The sequence below is a fragment of the Capricornis sumatraensis genome, chromosome 5, assembly GCF_032405125.1.
Source record: "Capricornis sumatraensis isolate serow.1 chromosome 5, serow.2, whole genome shotgun sequence".
NCBI classification, from domain to species: Eukaryota; Metazoa; Chordata; class Mammalia; order Artiodactyla; family Bovidae; genus Capricornis; species Capricornis sumatraensis.
The window spans coordinates 71,634,338-71,659,418 of record NC_091073.1 but is presented as its reverse complement, the minus strand read 5'-3'; the positions used below and the strand labels follow the sequence as shown (position 1 = coordinate 71,659,418).

The 25,081-nt window shown below is 41.5% G+C and overlaps 1 protein-coding gene across 1 annotated transcript in view; it reads left to right on the top strand.

Annotated features, from left to right (window-relative positions):
* CHN2 (chimerin 2) overlaps positions 1 to 25,081 on the top strand; it is a 337,558-nt gene that overhangs the window by 152,852 nt on the left and 159,625 nt on the right. The window contains exons 2-3 of the mRNA XM_068972312.1: positions 6,999 to 7,037; positions 18,284 to 18,339. Coding sequence (XP_068828413.1) covers positions 6,999 to 7,037; positions 18,284 to 18,339 — 95 coding nt within the window. The remainder of the gene's footprint in view (positions 1 to 6,998; positions 7,038 to 18,283; positions 18,340 to 25,081) is intronic.

Here is a 25,081-nt window from a genome sequence, read left to right as displayed (position 1 = left end):
TGATCACTTTTCTTTTGTCTTCATCCTTAGCTCCTCCTGGATAAATACTGTTCGTGCTGCATGTGTTATTATAGGAATTATTTTTTGTTAGGCCTTTTCACTTGTGCTTAATTTTCAAGGTGGTGATTTATTTAGAGAGCGTGTTCAAAAAGAGAAACCACCTAGCAATTATTTCTCATATGTCTTAATTTTTGTACAAGCAATTTGAATATAAAATTAGGAAATACAGGTGGACAAAAGAAGAGAAAATTAGAAATCCCCTGTGTTAACAGGTTTATAGTCTTATAAGTAAAACATTTTTATGTATATAATTGATTTGGCCACCTGATATGAAGAACCAACTTATTGGAGAAGACCCTGATGCTGGGAAAGATTGAAGGTGGGAGGAGAAGGGGACAACAGAGGATGAGATGGTTAGATGGCATCACCAACGCAATGGACATGAGTTTGAGTAGGCTCCAGGAGTTGGTGATGGACAGGGAAGCCTGGCGTGCTACAGTCCATGGGGTCGCATAGAGTCGGACATGACTGAGTGACTGAACTGAACTGATGCATGTAATTACTTATATTTTTCTTAAAGTGGGATATTTATTAAATTATTCTATGACCTCATTTGTTTAGTATATAACATAGCATGAATATTTTTCTGTGTCATTAAGGAAAGATAATAATGCAAGCAAAGATAGAGTTTACTCATGCCAGACAAACCATCCTATCTTCACAACATGCTGTGTGTTGGATAGTATTATTACTCTCATTCTATAGGCTGAAAAACTAAAGGACAGAGAGATGAGATAACTTGTTTAAGGTCACACAGCTAGTAAGAAACCGAGTTAGGGTTTCGAGCCTTGTCTAGCTCTAGAGGCCATGCTGTGGGTCACAGACCTCTGACCAGCGCCATCGCTTCATGGCTATGGCATGTGGTCATTCATTTTACACTCCTTTCTGGGCTATTAGGTTTACTGCTGTACCCAAAGCAGCAGGGATCACTGTTCATATACTCATGTTTGTACACATGTTCAGTTTCTACCTTAGGCTGAGTTCACATGAATAGAATTGCTGAGGACAAAAGGCTACACAGGTTTTAAAGTTAGATACCTATTTGTTAGAGTTTTTAAGCAATTTGTTTTTTAAGCCTCTCTGATGAGATGGCTGGATGGCATCACTGACTCGATGGACGTGAGACTGAGTGAACTCTGGGAATTGCTGATGGACAGGGAGGCCTGGTGTACTGTGATTCACGGGGTCGCAAAGAGTCGGACATGACTGAGCGACTGAACTGACCTTTTGAAAAACGTATAAGTTTTGAAAAATTTAACTGTCCATCTGGGTTCAATGATAGTTTTTTTTCTGAGAACAAGGAAGTTTTGTTGGTTCTGCTTCCTCCCTTCTGCATTATATCTATTTCTCTAAAATGTTTAATAAGATGATACCCTTCCTCAAAACATAATGGCTTTTGTTTTCAGTACTTTCTGTATCTTGCATCTCCTGGATTTAACTATTAGCTGTGTGCTCAGTTGCTTCAGTGATGTCTAACTCTTTGCAACTCAATGGACTCTAGCCTTCCAGGCTCCTCTGTCCATGGGATACTCCAGGCAAGAATATTGGAGTGGATTGCCATTTCCATCTCCAGGGGATCTTCCCAACCCAGGGATCGAACCTGGGTCTCCTGCATTGCAGGTGGATTTCTTACCGACTGAGCCACAAGGGAAACCCTATTAAGATGGGGTTTGTGTATTGATGGAATAATGTCCACCGTTGACTTGATATGAATTTTCTTTTTATTGTTTTTCAGTTTGATTTTATATTGGCCTATAGTTGATTTACAATGTTGTGTTCGTTTCACATGTACAGCAAAGTGATTTAGTTATACAGATACATATATATGCTTCACAAGAATTGTAGGATCAAATCTGTAATATAATAGACATATTTCCACTCTTTTCCAGGTTCTTTTCCCAATTGGTTATTACAGAGTATTGAGTAGAGTTCTCTGTCCTATACAGTTGGTTCTTGCCAGTTATCTATTTTACATACAGTAGTATGTATATTAATTCATACTATGTATGTTAATTCCAATATCCTAAAATTTATCCCTCCTCCCTCACCTTTCCCGTTTGATAACCATAAGTTTGTTTTCTAAGTAAGTCTATGAGTCTGTTTCTGTTTTGTAAATAAGTTCATTTGTATCATTTTAATAGATTCCACATGTAAATGATATCATATGATATTTGTCTTTTCTGTCTGACTCACATGACTGCTTTTCTTTCTATTTTATTTTTTCTTCCGAGATTCACAAGAATTGCAGGATCAAGTCTGTTATATAATTTTTTTTTCTTGCTGTCAGTTTATGTAAATTAGGGTGGATTTCCTGGCAAGGATGACAATGTGTCAGAGGCTGGAGGGCAGAGCTCCCTGCTCTAATCCCACCGCTTCCTCTGACTTATTTTATGACCTTGAGAAAGCCACTTCATCATTCTCATTTCGTTTTCCTCATTTGCCAAATGAGGAAGATGAACTCAATGACCTAGAAAACCTATTTCAGTTTTTAAAAAATATACGGTATCAGGCTATTTAAGAATATGGCAGATTAAAAAAAAAAATACTGTGTGAGATTGGGGCAAATGCGATGTTGGTGGGACAGTGTTGAAGGCAGCTAAAGATTTGTTTCAACATATTAAAAATATTCTGTGCCTTGTTGCTTGACGAAAACCTCCTAACAGTGCACTTTAGTGGCTTGTGAAATGAATCTCTAAGACCAAGGTAATTATAGTTGCTCCACTGAAGCATGACAAATGGCCTCTCACTTTGGATTCTTTTATGAGAAAGAAAAACCTTCCATGACAACAGCTCTGGAGCTTAATTACAGCCTCCAGATCTGGGGGCAAGAACACAGATTGTTGCTGACTGTAGCCAAGGGAGAGGAGGCATGAGCCTGAGTTTACCTGGGAAGAATCAGGACAGGGTGATGTAACCATGACCACACAACAGCATTAGTGGGGCTTCATGGAGGACTTGCTGTTTACCAGGCTCTGTCCCAAGGACTTTATATATATTATCTCATTTAATTGTCACAGTAACCACAAGCAATCAGTCATACAGGAGGTACACTTATTTTTTGGTTTAATAAAGATGAGTACTGGAGGCTCTTAAAAGAAGTTTGCTTAAAACTCAACATTCAGAAAACTAAGATCATGGCATCTGGTCCCATAACTTCACGGCAAATAGATGGGGAAACAGTAGAAACAGTGACAGACTTTATTGTTTTGGGCTCCAAAATCACTGCAGATGGTGACTGCAGCCATGAAATTAAAAGACGCTTGCTCCTTGGAAGAAAAGTTATGACCAACCTAGACAACATATTAAAAAGCAGAGACCAACAAAGGTCCATCTAGTCAGAGCTATGGTTTTTCCAGTGTTCATGTATGGATGTGAGAGTTGGAGTATAGAGAAAGCTGAGTGCCAAAGAATTGATGCTTTTGAAATGTGATGTTGAAGAAGACTCTTGAGAGTCACTTGGACTGCAAGGAGATCTAACCAGTCCATCCTAAAGGAAATCAGTCCTGAACATTCATTGGAAGGACTGATGCTGAAGCTGAAACTCAAATACTTTGGCCACCTAATGCAAAGAACTGACTCATTTGAAAAGACCCTGATGCTGGGAAAAATTGAAGCAGGAGGAAAAGGGAACAACAGGGGATGAGATGGTTGGAGGGCATCACTGACTCAATGGACATGAGTCTGAGTAAACTGTCGGAGTTGATGATAGACAGGGAGGCCTGGCGTGCTGCAGTCCATGGGGTCGCAAAGAGTTGGAAACAACTGAGCAACTGAACTGAACTGAAAAGAAGTCGAGTAACCTGATTCATGTCATTCAGTCAGTAGTTGTCAGAGGTACAGTCTGAGCCCTGAGAATTCATTCATTTATTTAGCACATGCTTTTTGAATGTCCATTATATGCCATGCAACCTTCTTAAGGGTCAGTGAGGCCTAAGTGAATGAGGCAAAATTCCTGCTTGTGTGGAGTTTAGCTAATACTGAGATGAGGCCAGTAATAACAAGCCAAGAAATCAACAAATAATTTCTGATGGTAATAAGTGCTATGCAGGAGACTGGGGGGTGGGAGAAGGCTGTTTTATGTAAGATTGGCAAAGACGGCCCCTGGGAGGAGAAATTTCAGTTGAACCCCACATGATAGAGCAAGTCAGCCATGCAAAAGTCTGTTAGAGGAGAATTTTTACTTGGAGGGCCCACAGGAGCAAAGGCCAGGGGCCTTGCCTTGGCTTGGCTTGTTCTGGGAAAAGAGAGAAGACCAGTATGGTTGGACAATATGTGAGAAGCAGGGAAATACCTGCAGTGGGGTGAAGAGGAGGGCAGGACTGGAGCCCACAGTATAATGTTTGTCAGTATATGTGCTGTCACTCAGTCATGACAGACTCTTTGCGACTCTATGGACTGTATAGCCTGCCAGGCTCCTCTGTCTCTGGAATTCTCCAGGCAAGAATACTAGAGTAGATTGCCATGCTCTCCTCCAAGGGATCTTCCTGACCCAGGGATAGAACCCACATCTCCTGTATCTCTTGCATTGCATGTGGATTCTTAACAGCTGAGCCATCACGGAAACCCATGTTTGTATTTTATTCCAAATGCAGATGAGAGACAATGGAGGATTTTTAAACAAGGTAGCATTGTGATATCTAGTCTCTATGGACAGCTTTCTTCACCTCTATGTGACGTTACCAGCAAGGAGCAATGCAAAAGGGATAAAGCGTTTATGTGTAGGGAAGCCTAAATGTAAGTTTAAAGGATAGGAGCCAGTATTTCAGGTGAAAATTCCAGGTTTTTGATAGAGCAAGACTGAAGTGAGCAGTGAGCGGCCATTTAATCCAAACTTCTGACTTCAGATAAGAAGCCCTTTAGGAGATCCAAGTTGTGTATCTGAAACCTGAATTAAGGAGACTCCTTATTTTGAGGGGAACTTCCCTCAGCACGTAGAAAGATACACTTTTCGGTTCTGAATATTCTTGACTATTTCTTGGTCTGGAGGTTCTACTTAGCTTATAGAGTAAATCTCATCTAAAATAAGTAAGACATCTTCGGGTAGATGACATCTCAGGAATTCCTACTACTATGCAGTCTGGTGTATGTGTATGTGTGTGTTGCTTCTATATCTTTGAAAAAGATTTTTGAAGGTGTCGTCAGTGTTTTAACACACAGGACCTGGCTTTTCTGGTGAGGTAGTATTGTATGAATGGTTCTAGAATTTTGTTGTAAACTCAGCAATATGGTTTATTTTATTTGAGAGTTCTTTATAAACAAACACCATATTCATCCATTAAAATTGGTCTGTGTTACATATAGAATGGGCTTCCCAGGTGGTTCAGTGGTGAAGAATCTGCCTGCAACACAGAAGACACGGGTTCAATCCCTGGGTCTACAAGATTCCCTGGAGAAGAAAATGACAACCCACTCCAGTGCTCTTGCCTGAAAAATCCCACGAACAGAAGAGCCAGGAGGGTTACAGTCCATGGGGTCTCAAAAGAGTCAGATATGACTTAGCGACTAAGCAACAACATATAGAATGAAATTAATTGCTTGTTTAGGTTAAAAGCTCACTATTACATTGTCCACCTTGGCTAAGGTATTAGGAGTTTCACTTTTTTTAGCAAACAAAGTTTGCATAACAACATAAACCATTATTAATACACTGTTTTGTGTGCGTGTCTATGTGGCTGATTATCCATAGAGAGGTTCCTGACTAGGTAAGCCTAACTATCCAGATGTTTTTGTATGAAACTGTCTTAGGAGGTGTTTAGTTGCCTCTGTGATAGGATGGATCCCAGAGAGCAAGTACTTAATTGTGAAAGAATTTCATTTAAGCTACACAACTGTAATTGAGTAAGATTTGGGGGAATTTCACCACTCCAGTTTCTTTTTATGTATTGTAAGCATATTTGTTTCTTAGGAGGGGAAAATTTCTCAAACTGTCTTATTGCATGAGATTAGAAAGTTTCTATTCCTTTGCATAAAATTTTAGTATGTGACAGCAAAAGAAGGACAAGGGCACATTAGGCTGGATGAGTGATGCCATATACGTGCAAGATGACAAAAACGGTTTCCTCATTGAAAACTGCTGAACTGAAAGAACTCTTAAAAGTTCCCCAGCTCAGTATTGTGTGAGTCAGGGAATGGATTTTTCCCTCTTGCTGTTTAAGCTGGAGTATGTTTTACCAAGACCTTAGCTATGGAGCTCAGAAGGACTCTAATAACTCCATCAGAATTATAAAATCAGCTGTCAGCTTTGGGATTGTTGAGCTGACTGAACAAGCAGATTTTCTCCCATTGTCTGCTTTCTAGTCTGATGAATAACAGTTTCGTCCTCTCCATTTTGTTGCAACTCTTTCACTCTGACACTTCTGATTGCTGAAAGGTTTTCTGGAAATTTCCTAAGTCACACACTGGAGTAAATTCAAGGACATGATGAGATTCCAATTGAATCATCAGTGTCTCTGCTGTCAGACCTAGTATTTTAGGAGTTCAGTTGGCTGAGTGGTACAACTTCCCAGATTTAATATTATATCCTTGCCACTGTGCATCTTGCCCTCAAGTCTAAATAAATAGGCTAAAGGTCTGATTGGAATCTGTGAGATAAATTATATGTTTATTATCCCAAGTTAAGTAAATACTGTTTGAAAGAATTATTGGAGGGTACAATCAAGTTAATTGCTTTAAAAATCTTTTTTGATATACTGGGCTCTATGAAAATGGTTAAGCAATTGATTCGGTCATGGTAAGTGACCTGGACAAAGCGGTGTTGGGTCCACAAGGGTTGCCTTTCCCAATTCCCCCCTCTTGCCTGGAACTGTCCCGTAAATGAGCTGAGAGGACCCTTGGGACTGGAAGGCAAGGACTGCTGACAGTATTGTTCCCCCAGAGAAGACACATGTTGGCAGTTTGACATTCAAGCTGATGGATTGATTTCTTTCTTTTTATTCTAGATGCTGAAGAATACCAGCCTCCAATATGGAAATCATACTGTGAGTATCTAAAATGAAAATCTCCTCAGAAGTCTTTAGCAGGCCTGCCTTTTGAACAATTTTTGCTGTTGATTTAGTGCACGCACAAACTCCCTCATCACAGCCCTGCAAATCCAAATTTCTTTTTCTACTAAGGAGATATATTGGTCAGAGAAAATAGAGCCCTCTCCCCTGGCCAGGACCTATGAGAGCCAGCTGCCATGACTCACTTAGGAATGCTTAGGAAAAAAAAAAAAAAGATGGATATTCTGACTCTGACTTTCTTCAGGGTGCTCCTTGTCTCCCTTCCTTTCCTCTTTCCTTCCATCCTTCTTTCCTTTCTTCCTTTTTTCCCACAGCTGGTCATCAAGAGTAAGTATGTTGACTTCCATGAATTATGTTCTTGACTGTTTATCCTATAGCTTAATATCATATGACATTTACCACCAAAAAATTAACAGATAGGGAAGAATAATGTTTGGTCACTAAGGGTGACTCCTTAGAGACAGGGTTCATTATCTGATCATCAGTCATCAATCTGACTGCCCTCGTGAAGGCAGGCACTTGTTATCACCTCAAGCTCATTTTCTCTTTCCTTAGTATCACCCGCCTAAGTAATTCTCCAGTGAGAAAGGGGAGGGGTATGGTGTGGAGAGACCCCGGGAGAATAGGCTCTTGTTCAAGCTTTGCTTCTAGACAATAGTGATAAGGATAATTATTTCTGTCATTATTGATGCTGCCCTTGTTTCTTCTGTCCATTGAGACCTGCCATGTACCAGCTACCATGCTAGCTCTGTGCCTGAATTCCCAAATCCCATCTTAGCCCTCAGCAACGGGTACCACTCTTATCCCCATTTCACACACAAAGGAACCCGAGATCAAAGAGGTTCAGTAATTTGGCAAAGATTTTACAGGAAGCATTAGAGTGGCATTCAGAGTGGAACCCAGAAGCAAACCTGACTCACAGCCTGCAAGTTTTCATGATTTTTTTTCTATTTAAAATTGTATACATAAGTACATAAAGAAGTATATACATACACAGACACACACAGCATATACCCATGTGTGTGTATGTATGTGTAACAAAAGCAAAACAAAGCTATATAAAAGACACACATTAGAGAAATACATAAAGCTGAGAGTAAAAATTTCCCATAAACCACATACATCCCCATCCCATATTCCACTCCTCCCTTCCAATCGCTGACCACTGTCCATTTTGGAAAGCACATCCTTCCAAGTGTTTACAATACACATGCCTGATATTAAGGCATTTCTGTGGTTGGTCCCTTCTGTGAAAAATGGGTTTATGCTGTACCCAGTGTCCTTCAGCTTGCTTGTTTCACTTCACAAATACCTTGTTTTGATCTTCCCACGTCAGCATATAGAGAGGCGCCTCATTCTTTATTATGTGAGTCTGTTCTTCCATCTGTGAAATAAAGGGGTTGTGCTGGGTCTCTAAGGGCCCTTCCATTCTAATGTTCTGTGTTCTGATCTTCTATTTTAAAAGGCAGTGCTAATGACTAAGTAATTGGATGTTTTTGTTTGTTTGTTTCCTAATGGAGTGTGAAGTGCTCTGACAGTAAACCAACAAAATATCTGTAGTGAGAGGCATTGGGAGGGTTGCATGACTTACTGTTCCTTGCTCACCTTCTTGCACACAGCCTTGCATACGTTAACTACCCAATAAATATTTGTTGAGTGAATGCCACCACAGAGAGCTTTACTGAAGCGAGAAGATAGCACTGGCTCAGAGTCATTTCGCTTTTCTAAGAGACCTTGGGACACCCAGTGTACCTCTTAAAACCACCTTTATGTTCTAAGGAAGCCCAGAAAAGGTGCTATTTATTACATGTTCATACTATTAAATTTACCAGAGTGTATTGGTTTTGATTTTTTGGATCTAACCAAGTTTTGTGTGTGTGTGTGTCTATTTTGCTCTAGAATCATAAAACTTTAGATATACAAAAGGGACAGTTGAGGCCATTTAATACAAACCTAATGACATATGAAATACATATGAATACAAATCCCTTATGATTATACAGTGGAAGTGAGAAATAGATTTAAGGGACTAGATCTGATAGACAGAGTGCCTGATGAACTATGGATGGAGGTTCGTGACAATTTACAGGAGACAGGGATCAAGACCATCCCCATGGAAAAGAAATGCAACAAAGCGAAATGGCTGTCTGAGGAGACCTTACAAATAGCTGTGAAAAGGAGAGAAGCAAAAAGCAAAGGAGAAAAGGAAAGATATAAGCATCTGAATGCAGAAATCCAAAGAATAGCAAGAAATGATAAGAAAGCCTTCCTCAGCGATCAATGCAAAGAAATAGAGGAAAACAACAGAATGGGAAAGACTAGACATCTCTTCAAGAAAATTAGAGATACCAAGGCAACATTTCATACAAAGATGGGCTCGATAAAGGACAGAAATGGTATGGACTTAACAGAAGCAGAAGATATTAAGAACAGGTGGCAAGAATACACGGAAGAACTATACAAAAAAGATCTTCACCACCAAGATAATCACGATGGTGTGATCACTCACCTAGAGCCAAACATCTTGGAATGTGAAGTCAAGTGCGCCTTAGAAAGCATCACTATGAACAAAGCTAGTGGAGGTGATGGAATTCCAGTTGAGCTATTTCAAATCCTGAAAGATGATGCTGTGAAAGTGCTGCACTCAATATGCCAGCAAATTTGGAAAACTCAGCAGTGGCCACAGAACTGGAAAAGGTCAGTTTTCATTCCAATCCCAGAGAGAGGCAATGCCAAAGAATGCTCATCTCACATGCTAGTAAAGTAATGCTCAAAATTCTCCAAGCCAGGCTTCAGCAATACGTGAACCGTGAACTTCCAGATGTTCAAGCTGGCTTTAGAAAAGGCAGAGGAACCAGAGATCAAATTGCCAACATCTGCTGGATCATCAAAAAAGCAAGAGTGTTTCAGAAAAACATCTATTTCTGCTTTATTGACTATGCCAAAGCCTTTGACTGTGTGGATCACAATAAACTGTGGAAAATTCTGAGAGAGATGGGAATACCAGACCACCTGACCTGCCTCTTGAGAAACCTGTATGCAGGTCAGGAAGCAACAGTTAGAACTGGACATGGAACAACAGACTGGTTCCAAATAGGAAAAGGAGTACATCAAGGCTGTATACTGTCACCCTGCTTATTTAACTTCTATGCAGAGTACATCATGAGAAACGCTGGGCTTAAAGAAGCACAAGTTGGAATCAAGATTGCTGGGAGAAATATCAATAACCTCAGATATGCAGATGACACCACCCTTATGGCAGAAAGTGAAGAGGAACTAAAAAGCCTCTTGATGAAAGTGAAAGAGGAGAGTGAAAAAGTTGGCTTAAAGTTCAACATTCAGAAAACAAAGATCATGACATTCGGTCCCATCACTTCATGGGAAATAGATGGGGAAACAGTGGAAACAGTGTCAGACTTTATTTTTGGGGGCTCCCAAATCACTGCAGATGGTGACTGCAGCCATGAAATTAAAAGACGCTTACTCCTTGGAAGGAAAGTTATGACCAACCTAGATAGCATATTGAAAAGCAGAGACATTACTTTGCCAACAAAGGTCCATCTAGTCAAGGCTATGGTTTTTCCAGTGGTCATGTATGGATGTGAGAGTTGGACTGTGAAGAAAGCTGAGCACCGAAGAATTGATGGTTTTGAAGTGTGGTGTTGGAGAAGACTCTTGAGAGTCCCTCGGACTGCAAGGAGATCCAACCAGTCCATTCTGAAGGAGATCAACCCTGGGATTTCTTTGGAAGGACTGATGCTAAAGCTGAAACTCCAGTACTTTGGCCACCTCATGCGAAGAGTTGACTCATTGGAAAAGACTCTGATGCTGGGGGGGGATTGGGACAGGAGGAGAAGGGGACAACAGAGGATGAGATGGCTGGATGGCATCACTGACTCGATGGATGTGAATCTCAGTGAATTCCGGGAGTTGGTGATGGACAGGGAGGCCTGGCATGCTGCAATTCATGGGGTTGTGAAGAGTCGGACACGACTGAGTGACTGAACTGAACTGAACTGAGCTGAATGACATATATGAAGTTCCTCTTTATTATACTCAGCCAATAGTCATCCAGGCTCTATTTGAGAGTCTCCAGTTATTCAGAACTGCACCCTGCAGTTCTGAAGGGAGGATGCCATCAGAAGGGCCATCCACAACATCAAAAACATGGGTACTACTGAGAATTCTCTTTGATTGTCCTGAATCCACTAATTCTTTGAGTTTCGATGTTGGACTACTTATAAGCTCATCTGACACGCATTGCCAACTCCTGCTACTCCTTCTTATTGTCAAGTTTATCATCTACTCATTTGGTCTTTTAGCAAACATACATTATAAGCATTAGGAGAAGCACTAGGAATCAACAGTAGCTAAAAATGTGGTCTATGCTTTCCTCCAATTTACAGTCTAGAAAGACAGATGTAAACCAATTAATATGCAAATGGACTGAAGCAACAATATACTACTCCTCTCCCTCCTGGGATTACAGAAGACTTTCCAGAAGAGGATAAATTTGCATGTAGGTCTTAAAAGATAAATAAGAAGAAATTGAGGGCCTTCAAAACTTCATGGGGTCCATGTTAATATACAAATATGCTAAAACAATAGCATTTTCCATATCTGAAAATCCAATAAACCTATCAGAATATGAAACTTGTTTGGCTTTAAATAACCTATTGGTAAACACCGAGTGTTTCTCTTTGGAATACTCACAAACCATCCTTTGAGACATTAATTTTAGGTGTTAATTCAAACTCATTAATGTATCATTTATGGAATCTATAATTTTCCATCACACAATTAATTTTTCAACTCCAGTGATTATTTGGTGCTTTGAACTTTCTCATACACTTGCTGGATGCTGTTCATTTTTGCCATGTTATAGGACTTGATTTAAAAATTGATTGTTTACAGTGATTATAGAAGTATATAGGTATGTCTTTTCTCTCATCCATCATCTATTGTTGGTTTTAATATTGAATTATTTGATACTAGATTCTTATTATGAAGCTTTTGTCCCAATTATAACATTATTCCTAAAGCAAAATGAATCTACTTCACAATGATCCACATTAAGAAGCTGTTTTTAAGTTTTAATGCTAATTGCAATGCTCTTTCGTACAAATAACAGAATATTCCACTTAAACACATTGATTTACGTAAGCAAAACGTTGAGAGGCACTGGCTTTAGGCGTGCCTTGGTCCAGCAACTCAAAGACATTATTGGAGCCCAGTGCGTATGTCTTCCTTTCTTGGCTCTGCTTTCCTAGGTTTAGCTCCACATTTAGTAGGCTTTTGTCTTATAACCCCCAGAGAGCTACCACATTCTCATCCAAAAGCAACTCGCAAAGAGATAGTCTACTTCAAACAAAAGTATTAGCATTTGTTTTAGTCTGAGTCCCTTTGCTGTCCACCTGAAACTATCACAACATTGTTAATCATCTGTAACCCAATACAAAATTCAGTTTTTTTAAAAAGAGAGACTATTGGCACCCAAATTCAGCTTTGGTGTTAGAGGTAATTAAATTTTGTTTGGTAATTGCTTTCCTGGGCATTTAATATGATTACCATTGTCAGTGTGCCCAGGGGAGCAGTGCTTTCTATTAATCATAAAGTAACAAATATTACCAAAAAAATAAAAAAGTCTCAGCCCTATTTGATGTGAGTCCCCAGCCCTGGCTACATGACTGTGGTCAGAGAGTTGGGGTACACTAACTGCCCTAAACCAATCAGGGCACATGGCTGGAACTCAAAAGGCTTCACTCCTATGTAATCTCCATGACTGGAAACTTTGGAATATGGTTGGAGTGGGAAAGATGGAAATGGATGCCTAGAAGGCAACCAATGCATGTCCGATTTAAAATCAGCTCTCTCAATATTTTATATAAAGTAGATTTCTCATTCGGAGAAGGCAATGGCACCCCACTCCAGTACTCTTGCCTGGAAAATCCCATGGACGGAGAAGCCTGGTGGGCTGCAGTCCATGGGGTCACTAAGGGTCGGACATGACTGAGCGACTTCACTTTCACTTTTCACTTGCATGCATTGGAGAAGGAACTGGCAACCCACTCCAGTGTTCTTGCCTTGAGAATCCCAGGGAGGGGGGAGCCTGGTGGGCTGCTGTCTATGGGGTCGCACAGAGTCGGACACGACCGAAGTGACTTAGCAGCAGCAGCAGCAGCAGATTGCTCATTCATTCAACAAATGCATATTAAGTCTTTGCCTTAGACAAGACTGTGTGCTTTGATCTGTGGGGCCACAAGAATGAAAACTCCATCTTGACTCAAAGAACAATGATACTACATGCCTAAGTTCTTGCCTTTTCTGCTCCCCCATTTTTCTTAGAAGCTAATGCTATTACTTCCATCAGGATAATCTCGCCTCAAAGTATCATCTATCTACGTGTAGTCCTTCATACTCAATACCATACCCCAAAACACTGGCAAAGTCACTGAGAAATATTTGGTTTCAATTTTAAAAAAAAGACTATTTTCAAGTTTAATTTAAAAATAAATAAAGCCACATTCTAAATTTTCAGCCAGAACTGTACGAACTGCATGCCCGAAGCAGACGAGTTTAAAAGCCAACCACCATGGGTATATTCTGAAAGATTTTACTGTTTAAGAGGCCAAGTGCCAATTAGGCAGCAGATGCCATGGCCAGCAGCTCTCCCCAGAGACTCCCCTGGGCAGCAGCAGGTAAGGCAGTCATAGCTTGTGCCTGTTTTTCTAAAGAGGAGTGTAGAACCTCCAAATTCTGGTCCACAGACCCCCTGCATGAGAATTACCTGAGGAGAATAGTTATAATAACTATTCCCCAGCCTGACCCCAGATTTCTGAATCAGAACAGTAGAGGATCTGCAATTTATCACACCCCACAGGTGCTTCTCATGCACTTAGGCCTGAGACCCCCTGATGCAAGTCTCCGCAGCCTCATTCTCAGATTTTTCAGTGTGCCATGGACAAGAGGAGAAACCTTCATCCCAAACAAGACTGGACATTCGTTAGCAAGACAAAGCCTGCACACAGCAGCCTGGAGGTGGGGTTGAACTAAGAGGCCATCAAAGCCCTCGCCATTGGTTACTCATACCCGTGAGTTCTTTCCTACAAATACTGCGAAGTCATGGGCAGTGAACAGGGTGGCACTGGCTCAGGGTCACAGCCGAGTGTCCAGGTTTGGCTCCTGGGTCCACATGCCTTCTTAAGGGACTCGAGGCTGTTAGAGGACATTGCTGCAGGGTCTGTTAAGAGCTGATGGATCTGGACTGGGCTTCGCATCACCCAGGCCGTGGTTTTCACTTGGCATCTAGGGGAAGATTGTGTTACCAGAGGATGAGCCAAGTTTTTTTTTTTAATTATTATTTTTTGGCTGCACTGGGTCTTCATTGCTTCACGAAGTTTTCTCTAGTTGTGGCAAGCGGGGGCTACTCTCTAGTTGCAGTGTGCAGGCTTGTCATTGAGGTGGCTTCTCTTGCTACAGATCACAGCCTCTAGAGTTGTGGCACATGGGCTGAGTTGCCCCACGGCACGTGGAATTTTCCTGGACTGAGGATCAAACCTGAGTCCCTTGCATTGGCCAGGCAGATTCTTAACCATAGGACTACCAAGGGAGTCCATGCTTTCTTACTCAAGAAAAACAGTTCTCTCAGTGAACTCTTGATTTCTCAATCTGCTTCAGATTTCTCGGGGAACAGGGATTCCTCCTCTCTACCCCCAGGTTTCCTAGCGACCATCCCCTCACCCCAGTCAAATAGCCTATTCCAGTGCTCAGGATTCTCTTCGGTGTGTAAGGGCCCAGGGCGGGGAAGAGCCTGGGACTGATTTGAAACATTGCCGTAGAAGCAGATTCCATCTTCTTGCCCCTTAGTGCACAGAATCACCCAAGAAGTGACATTTATTACTGCATTCTGCTTGTGACGTGTGTTTGTTCAACAACAACAAAAAAATTCAAGAAACTACATTTTCAAGATTACGTGACATGTTTCAGTTACATTAAATGGGCCTCACGGATGTTTGTTTTGTTACAGCCAGTCTTGAGAAGGAGGGACAGGGACTGACGCTGAGATAGAGTCTAAGGCCCTATATTTTTTTTTCCCTATGGCTGCCATTGCAATTGGTTGTCATCTAATTATCTTTATAGAGACATAGAATCTGGATGGCTAACAGGCTTTGTCAGTTTCAGTTGCTTAGAACAGCACCAAGTAGATCTTGTAGCTCACTGAGAAATGGTGATTGATTTCTGATGTGCGCAGCCCAGGGACCAGCAAGGAGAGGTGGCATCTCTGGCTTGAGGAGTTTGCAGGGACCCACCTCAAAGATACTCCTGGTTGGAGGAGAACAAATGGCTATTTCCATTTGTAAGATGGTGAACAACCACACTTCTCTTTACTCAGAGAATCCCTAGAGTGTACAGCTATAGGCTGTAGTTTGTTGACACAGGAGAGGAACTGTCCCTTACATTTCCTCTCCTGTAACCTCTATAACTGTTAATGGCATCTCAATCTTGCCCTTTCCTCCATTCCATTTGCAATCAAGCCCTGCCAATCCTCCTCGGCAATCAACTCCCTTCTCATCTGCATTCTACCAGTGTTGTCCTGAGTTACACTTTCAAGATCTCCTTTACAGACAGTGAAAATACTCTTATCTTCTGTTTCCCTGGGCTTCCCATATGGCATTGGGATAAAGCATCCACCTGCCATTGCAAGAGATGCAAGAGATGTGGGTTCGATCACTGGGTCGGGAAGATCCCCTGGAGTAGGAAATGGCAACCCACTCCATTATCCTAGCCTGGAGAGCCTGGTGGGCTACAGCCCATGGGGTCACAAAGAGTCAGACATGACTGAGCGGCTAACACTTTCACTTTCACTTTACATGTGCCAAACACGGTTCAAAGCACTGAGCATCCCACTGTGGACAGAACCAAGTCCCTGCCCCCAAAGAGCTTATACTTTAGTTAAGGGAGACAGCACACCAAGTAAACAAATAGTGTGTTGATGGTGACGAGGACCGTGAAGAAACATGAAATGGTGTAAAAGGGAGCAGAGTGGGATGATGATGCGGAATTTTATTCCAAGCTGAGCAAGTCAGGGAAGGCCTGAATGAAGGAGCAGGGAGGGAGCCATCTAAACATCTTGGGAAAGAGCAATCCAGTTGGATGGAGTAGCAAGTGCAAAGGCCCTGAGGCACAGAAAAATAAAGCAGGGCTTTGGAGTCAAAAGGATCCATTTTAGCTTGATGCCCTGGGGCAGATATTTCCCTTCTAGGCACTTATCTCTTCATATAAAATTGAGAATGATATGTTCTTTCTTCTGAGCTCTTGAGAGGATTCAATACAACATTGTTCCTGGCGTGTAACAGACACTTGATATGCTGGTTCCCTTCTCTTCTCCCTTCCCCTCCATTCATCCTCAAAGCCTCCAGGTAATGCTGACCGTGGTATCTGTTTTATAGCCGGTGTTCAAATGTTTGCTGATATGAATTACAAAGGTACGCATAGCTAAAAGTGTTTCTCTTATAACAGCTGTACTTCTTTTTCTACCTTCAAGGGAGGCATTAAAAATGGTGTTCACAAAACTGTTCCAGCCATGCCCCCCACATATAACTGCTGGCTTCAAAGGGTGCTGGTGATAGGAGGATAAGAGGAGATAGGATTCTCTGAACATGGGTTCTGTGATTGCTCATGAGCTCTGTGATTCTAAGAGATGCCCTGTTTGGTTCCCTTTATACTCACTAACAGCAAAACCCTGCTGAAAAGCAGCTAGTTGGTGTTGGGGTTGATCTGAGAGGAATAAAGGATTCCATGAAGGCTCTCTCATGATTTAAGGAGAGTGTGGGCTCTACTGGGATTGTCAATAGAGTGTCCAAAACTGTTTTTCTATCTTTGGCCAATTCTTCCTCATGTTTCCTCCTGTACAAGAAGCCTTCTCTGACCTGTCCCTTACACATGGCTACAGTTATTCCTAAGTGTCACAGGCACCATCATTAGCATGGGCAACCTAAGCTTAGAAATGGGATGAGTTAAAAATATCTATATGAGAGTTAGATGATTTCTTCTTTGTGAGTAAGCTGAGTGGTCTACCCCTAATTAGGTAAGAAAATAACCATTTTGAGCTGAATGCTTTGGGGAGCCATCGACACAAAATAAGTTTCATCATTTCTACCTCTGTTTCCACATGACTATCCCTTTCAATTAAAATTTCTTTTTTTATTTTTAGACCAAGAGTAAGCCATAAATTTTCACTTCTCTTATTACATTTTCTAGAAAGACTTTATACAATTGAATTTTTAACCTTTTGTAGATGTATTTATGATATGATTCATAGATTTACTTAACATTAATTATTCCCTCTTCACTACTCTGGAGATAACATCAAGTAGGTTTGTTTTCAGCTCCCATTTCCATGAAAGTAAAACTTTAAGGTACATGCACAGGGTGGCTTTTCCTCTTAGGAAAAATAACCAAACTAGCTAAGCAGCAGAAAGCCACTCATCATAGTCTAATAAATCACAAATAATAGTCAGATAAATTATATTTCTGTATACGATTACCTGCTTTCCTCCATGCCCAAGCCGGAAAATCTGTCTTTTGTACAGGATATAAGAGAGTTGTTATTATTTAAGATACTGAAGGGCCCAAGAGAAAGGAATGACAATGGCTGGAAAATAGTTAAGGAGCTAAGAATCCCTGGTGATGGGCAGGGCGAAAACGGAACTCATGAAAAAAGAAATGACTTGGAGCCTCATTCACTCACAGAATCAATTGTGTCTTTATCTATAACTAACATTTCAGAGAATGCCACTTGTCTTCTAAGGCCATTCTTTCCCTGGTATTCTCATCAGCATTGAGACGGAGGGATCCTATTATGTGATCTTACTACTTAGGTACTCACAAGTAGAATTTCATCTTTAAAATTCTCAAAAGAATTTTAGTCTTATCTAGTCTTCCAAGAAAGCTATAACATGAACAATGCCAGTAACAATTATGAAACTAAATTGTCCTTATGAGAATTTTAAAAAATCAATTTTGCCAGTTTATATTCATTGTGACTCATTTCCATATAAATGATCTGACTTGATTCTGTCTAAAAATGGGTATCTCCTTTGTTTTTTGGTTGAGAAATTTGCAGTTCTTGAAAGGTAGTTAGGTTGAGCTATTTGAAGCCGTGTTGGTATGTGCTGGTTGTTTTTTTTTTAATTATAATTCTCTCTTTTTCTGTTTGGCAGTGTATCAGTTACAGCAAGAGGCCCCTCGTCCCAAGAGGATCATTTGTCCTGGGGAGGTCAGTACTCAGCTATTTCCAATACACCTCATTAAATATGATGCATGGTCAGCACTGTGTTCATATTGGAGAGCCTTCAGATTTGCTGAGAGTTGATTTCTATTAATGTTTAAGTGTCATCAGATTTAACATCTAAATAATCTATATTTTGAAATCAAGTGTTATTTGAAAAATACTAACTTGTAATCAGAAGTCTTACATTTTTCACCACTGCAAAGGTAATTAAGCATCTTTTTGTAAACTCCCCAAAATGTGAATTCTGTTTTTTCTTTGCTCCTGCAGTTTGATACTTTTATCGCTTTTTTTTAAATTATGAAATGCTTCCAGCAGAGAAAATGCAGAGAATGATAAATATCTGGACACTCTCAACACCCATATTTAGCAAACCTCTATGCCTTGTCATATTAAAAAAAAAAATCCCTATGAGAAGAGTGACTGGGTTTTTATTCTTGGAGATAAGCTTAAAAATATATTGACTCATAAAAATGCTTCCTAGCCACAGAACTTTCCCTGGCCCACCTTTACTTGTCAGTTCTCTTATCATCTGGGATGCCAGCCAGATGGGAAAGGCAAGATGAAGGCTCTGTTTTCTGGTTTTATGCTGACCAGTTGCTTTAATAGCCAGACTAAAATCCTTCAAACAAAGGTCTATGGGTCCTTGCTTGTTTCTGTTAGTATGATTTTGCTTAAATAGATAGTAGCAAATTTCTTTTAAAGCGTCACATCTGCCTGATCAGGGGAAAGACTTAATTCCAATAACCTTGAGAGTCATCCTTGACATCAGGACTTTCTGGCAGACTGACTAGATCTGCTTTTGAATCTGTATCAAAGACTTAGGTACATATGTACCCACAACCAGAGCCCACTTACTACTGTTTCATAAACGCTTCTACAGGAAGTCTTACTTCTGTGGAAGGGCACTGAAGTTCATCAAGTAGTCTGAATTTGAATAGAGTGAATACTCTCATCCCAGGAGTATCGCTTGGGAGGAGAAAATATTTGATCTGAAAGGAAAAATTCAGAATGAGATCAGATCTTTATTTGGTGGTATGGTCTTTTCTGTCACTTACCCTGCTGACTGATGTCCCTTGGTTTTTCAGTAATATCCAAATAAGAGAAGATTGGGATAAATAACAGAATTTTTTAATGAGAAGTTTTAATTAGGGTATTTTGGGTGGGCACTAAGAAACAAGTTATTAAAAATTCCTTCAGTCCTACTTTATACTTTATACCACTACTTTATGGTACACTTTATACTAAGTACTTTATAAAGTATAAAGTATACTTTATACTTAGTATTTTGCCATCAGAAAAAAGTATAACCATGTATAGGGAGTTAGAGAACTTTAAATGTCTATGAAAAGAATGTTTGCGAACTTAGAATTCAACAGAAGTCTCTTCCTCACTCAGTTGCACCGACTCTTTGTGACCTTTTGGACTGTAGCCCACCAGGTTCCTCTGGCCATGGAATTCTCCAGGCAAGAATACTGGAATTGGTGGCTATGCCCTCCTCTAGGAGATCTTCCTGACCCAGGGATTGAACCCTAGTCTTCTGTGTCTCCTGCATTGTAGGCAGATTCTTTACCCACTGAGCCACTGGGGAAGCCCACATCTCTTCCTAGAGTTATTAATAAAAAGTCTACTGGCAAAGTCTTGCACCAGAACTTGTAACCCAAGAAGATAGTAAATGTTCATTTGTTCATTTATTTTATATATGTGTATTGTATAGAATATAGAGGGAGCCTACTCTGTTCTGACTTTCATCTAGGTGTTGGGAATACAGCAAAGAACCTGGCTATTGTTATCTTGAGTGTTTTATTAATTGCAGGTAATTAAAAGCATATTTAAGGTATTATCTGTGTAGGGGGGTATAAAAGAGAGAAAGAAAGAGAGAATAGAAAGAAAGAAAGAATCCAAGCTCTTCTTTGTTTCTCAAAATCTTGGAATCATGTCCATCATCCTGTAAGCCAGGTAGAATGTTAGCAGTGGAGATGGGTGGATTCAGATTAACTTCATGAAGGCTCTTCACAGAGTTCCGCTGAAACTCTTCAGACATCCAGCGGGCCAAGGGTCCACTGCCTGTTTCTTTAATGTCACACTTGCATCGGAAGGGAGTGCCCCAGAGGCCTTAGCAGAGCAGAACTGTGTGCCACAAGCCACCGCCATCTGCTATGACTGAAGGATTTGGCTCACGTGCAGCTGTCTTCTTCCTTCACTCTTGTCCTCTAAACCAAGCTTTCCACCTTTTGACATTTATCAGTCTGATTCATTAATAAGTTATGTTGGTGGATGCTGGAATCTTAGGTAACTTTGCCCCTAGGAATTCCAAATCTCATTTCTGGCAGGAAACCAAACGCGAAATGGATGTTCATCGGCTCTGTTTCCTCAGCAGGTGGTGTGGGGCCCATCCAGTCAGGCAGGTGTTGGGCGATAAAGGGCCGAATGTGCTGGAGCGACAGGTGCTGCTGAGATGAGTGCCAGTGTAGCTTCAGGGCCCTTTGTCCTTCCGTGCAAATAATTCCTGCACACATTGCTCAGTCTCCCAGGACTTGGCCTCCTAGTGAAGGCCCTTCTTGGATGCTGGTGAAGCCATTGCTTCTGCTGCAGAGGATGTTTGAGCAGACAGCTCTGTGCCTTGTAGTACACCTGTGTGCTCAGGAGATGTGCCTAATGAAGACAGAAAGCCTTTCGGCTTGAGTGTGTGGCCACAGAGACTGAAGCTTTGTTAACATATTTACATAAAGCCATAAAAGCTGTTTCTTCTGAAAACCCTTCTCCCGTCAGCCACCTTGTCCCTGGCATGTCACCCCGGCCGTGTTGCTCCAACACATTCCATCTCTTTTGTTTCTCTGATGCCTAATAACCTCCCAGGCTGTGGGCCCCTCTCAGGTCTGGGTCCTCCCACTGAATGCGGTAAATTCCACATTGGAGCGCCAAGTGAGTCTGCAGTTACCAAGTCATGGAACACTGTTGTTCAAGGGTACAGACACAGGCCAACCTGACTTGCATGCTTGGTGGCTCTCGATGAATACTGACCACCTAGTGGATGTTGTTGGAGAAGTAGCAGATCAAGGGTATAGACTGATTCAACAGGTGAAATCCAATGAGCTTTGCAAACCCAGGAAGGGGAGCCTGGCTGCACAGTCACTTGAACTTGTCTGCAATCCTTGTTCTACCACTTTCTAGCTACTTGAGTTAGAGCCTAGCTCCTACTCTCTCTGAGGGATTAAGGTCTACCCCCAGGGCAAACAGCAACTTTGCAGGGTGTTACAAGTGGGATCTATGCCTCAAGCATAGAGAAGAGGTGACAAGAATACACAGAAGAACAGTACAAAAAAGATCTTCATGACCCGGATAATCATGATGGTATGATCACTCATCTAGAGCCAGACATCCTGGAATGTGAAGTCAAGTGTGCCTTAGAAAGCATCACTACGAACAAAGCTAGTGGAGGTGATGGAATTCCAGTTGAGCTATTTCAAATCCTGAAAGATGATGCTGTGAAAGTGCTACCCTCAATATGCCAGCAAATTTGGAAAACTCAGCAGTGGCCACAGGACTGGAAAAGGTCAGTTTTCATTCCAATCCCAAAGAAAGGCAATGCCAAAGAATGCTCAAACTACCACACAATTGCACTCATCTCGCACTCTAGTAAAGTAATGCTCAAAATTCTCCAAGCCAGGCTTCAGCAATACGTGAACCGTGAACTTCCAGATTTTCAAGCTGGTTTTAGAAAAGGCAGAGGAACCAGAGATCAAATTGCCAACATCCGCTGGATCATGGAAAAAGCAAGAGTTCCAGAAAAACATCTATTTCTGCTTTATTGACTATGCCAAAGCCTTTGACTGTGTGGATCACAATAAACTGTGGAAAATTCTGAAAGAGATGGGAATACCAGACCACCTGACTTGCCTCTTGAGAAATCTGTATACAGGTCAGGAAGCAACAGTTAGAACTGGACATAGAACAACAGACTGGTTCCAAATAGGGAAAGGAGTACATCAAGGCTGTATACTGTCACCCTGCTTATTTAACTTCTATGCAGAGTACATCATGAGAAACCCTGGGCTGGAAGAAACACAAACTGGAATCAAGATTGCAGGGAGAAATATCAATAACCTCAGATATACAGATGACACCACTCTTATGGAAGAAAGTGAAGAGGAACTAAAAAGCCTCTTGATGAAAGTGAAAGAGGAGAGTGAAAATGTTGGCTTAAATCTCAACATTCAGAAAACGAAGATCATGGCATCCGGTCCCATCACTTCATAGGAAATAGATGAGGAAACAGTGGAAACAGTGTCAGACTTTATTTTGAGGGGCTCCCAAATCACTGCAGATGGTGACTGCAGCCATGAAAGTAAAAGACACTTACTCCTTGGAAGGAAAGTTATGACCAACCTAGATAGCATATTGAAAAGCAGAGACATTACTTTGCCAACAAAGGTCCGTCTAGTCAAGGCTATGGTTATTCCTGTGGTTATGTATGGATGTGAGAGTTGGGCTGTGAAGAAGGCTGAGCGCTGAAGAATTGATGCTTTTGAAGTGTGGTGTTGGAGAAGACTCTTGAGAGTCCCTTGGACTGCAAGGAGATCCAACCAGTCCATTCTGAAGGAGATCAACCCTGGGATTTCTTTGAAAGAAATGATGCTAAAGCTGAAAGTCCAGTACTTTGGCCACCTCATGCGAAGAGTTGACTCATTGGAAAAGACTCTGATGATGGGAGGGATTGGGGGCAGGAGGAGAAGGGGACGACAGAGGATGAGATGGCTGGATGGTATCACGGACTCGATGGACGTGAATCTGAGTGAACTCCGGGAGTTGGTGATGGACAGGGAGGCCTGGCGTGCTGCGATTCATGGGGTCACAAAGAGTTGGACACGACTGAGTGACTGAACTCAGAACTCATGCCTCAAGCATCTAGAATGGTGCCTGGCACACTGTGAATACTCAGTGTTGACTCATGGCTGATTCAGAAATCTGTGAAGAGCAAGTTCTGAGAGAGTCATTAGGGACATAGTCAGAGCAAGGACAGTATTTGCTGGCTGTGAAGGCAAGAAAGGCAGTGATCAAGAACAAAGCAAGGTGCCTGGGTCAGGGATTAAGCCTCAAGGTAAAAAGATACTGAGGATGAGGGACAGAGTACAAGCTGAACGACAGCTGTGGCACCTATTGAGTTGGGTAAGGTTAGTTACTGAAATAAGAGTCCGTTACTTTCTTGAGATTTATTGCAGTAAATTAATATTTATTGAGCAGCCCAGCACCTGGCCTTCTCTACCAGCATTTTCTGAGTGTTCCATACCAAGAGATGCAAAACATCTTCCAGGATGCAAAATTTCACTTCCCCTTTCTGCCAGTTGTCAACCAATCATCTCCTAAGCATTTATTAATTACCAAACGGTTACCTGGGTAGTCTGGCAGAAATTGTGCAGAATATTGACTCTCAAATGTGTGTCTCTAGCTGAGACCTCTCCCGTGGGCTCCAAACACCTTGCTCCATCTGCCTACTTGATCTTTTCAGGTAAATGTCTTACAGGTCATCTCTAGTCTAGTGTTCAAAGGATAACTTTGAACAAGGGCAAAGAATAAATTTGAACAAGAACAACTTTGTCCTTGGACCCCACTGCATTAAATGACACCTAACTTCAGAGACCTGGATGCCTGTTTTTCCCACATTCACCCTTTTTTGTAGCAACCTTCGATTTTGCCTCCAAATATATTTGGCGTTTGTCACTATTCTTTGTTGCCAGGACTACCCTGTGGTTTGGCTCATCATTTCTTACCTGGATTATTTTTTTAATCTATTCATTTGGCTGCGCTGGGTCTAAGCTGCAGTATGCAGACTCTTAGTTGTGGCATGTGGGATCTAGTTCCCTGACCAGGGATCAGACCCCTGCCCACTGCATTGGGAGCACAGGGTCTAAGCCACGGGACCACCAGAGAAATCCCTCTTACCTGGATTATTGCCACTCAGCAGCCTCCAGTTTCATATCCCTGCTTCCACTGCTGGCAGTCTTCCTGATACACAGACACACACACAAACACACACACACACCATTCTTCAAGCAGCAGCCCAAACCATCACTGTTAGCAATAAATCCAATAGCTTCCCTTCTCTCTTAAAAGGAAGACCTCGCCCTGCGTATGGGCCCTGGTGTGGCTCCTGCCTTCCTCACAGTTGTGTCTGTACCACGATTCTCTGAGTGCACTGCCATGCAGCCCCATTAGTTCTTGCTCCTATCCATCAAACAGACCACAGTGCCCCTACCATAGGGCCTTTGCATTTGCCCTTTGCCTGAAATTCTTGTCCTTGAGTTTTCTACATGTCCAGATTTCAGATCAAACTTTACCTAATAACTGAAGCCCTTCTTGAACCCCTGAAAAATTAGTACCTAGAGATCCTCTCTCTCATATCACCCTGTTTGTTTTGTTTATATAGTTAATACAATCTCTAATACACTTTTGATCATATTTAACCGTTTCCTTGTTGTCTGTACATCTTTCTCAGGAGAATACAAACACCAGGGAGGGACATCCCTAGTCTTAATCATGGGTATTTCCCTAGTATTGAGCCCAGAGCCAACCAGCAGTGGGCAGTCAGTAAATATATGGTAAAATGATGAAAAAAAGAGACTGCTATCTTAAGGAATTTTGAACTCTCAGACTGTTACTAATAGCATATCAGATTTACTCAATGCTGTTATTAGGGGAGTCAGTTGGACTTTTGGCTGTTGTTAACATT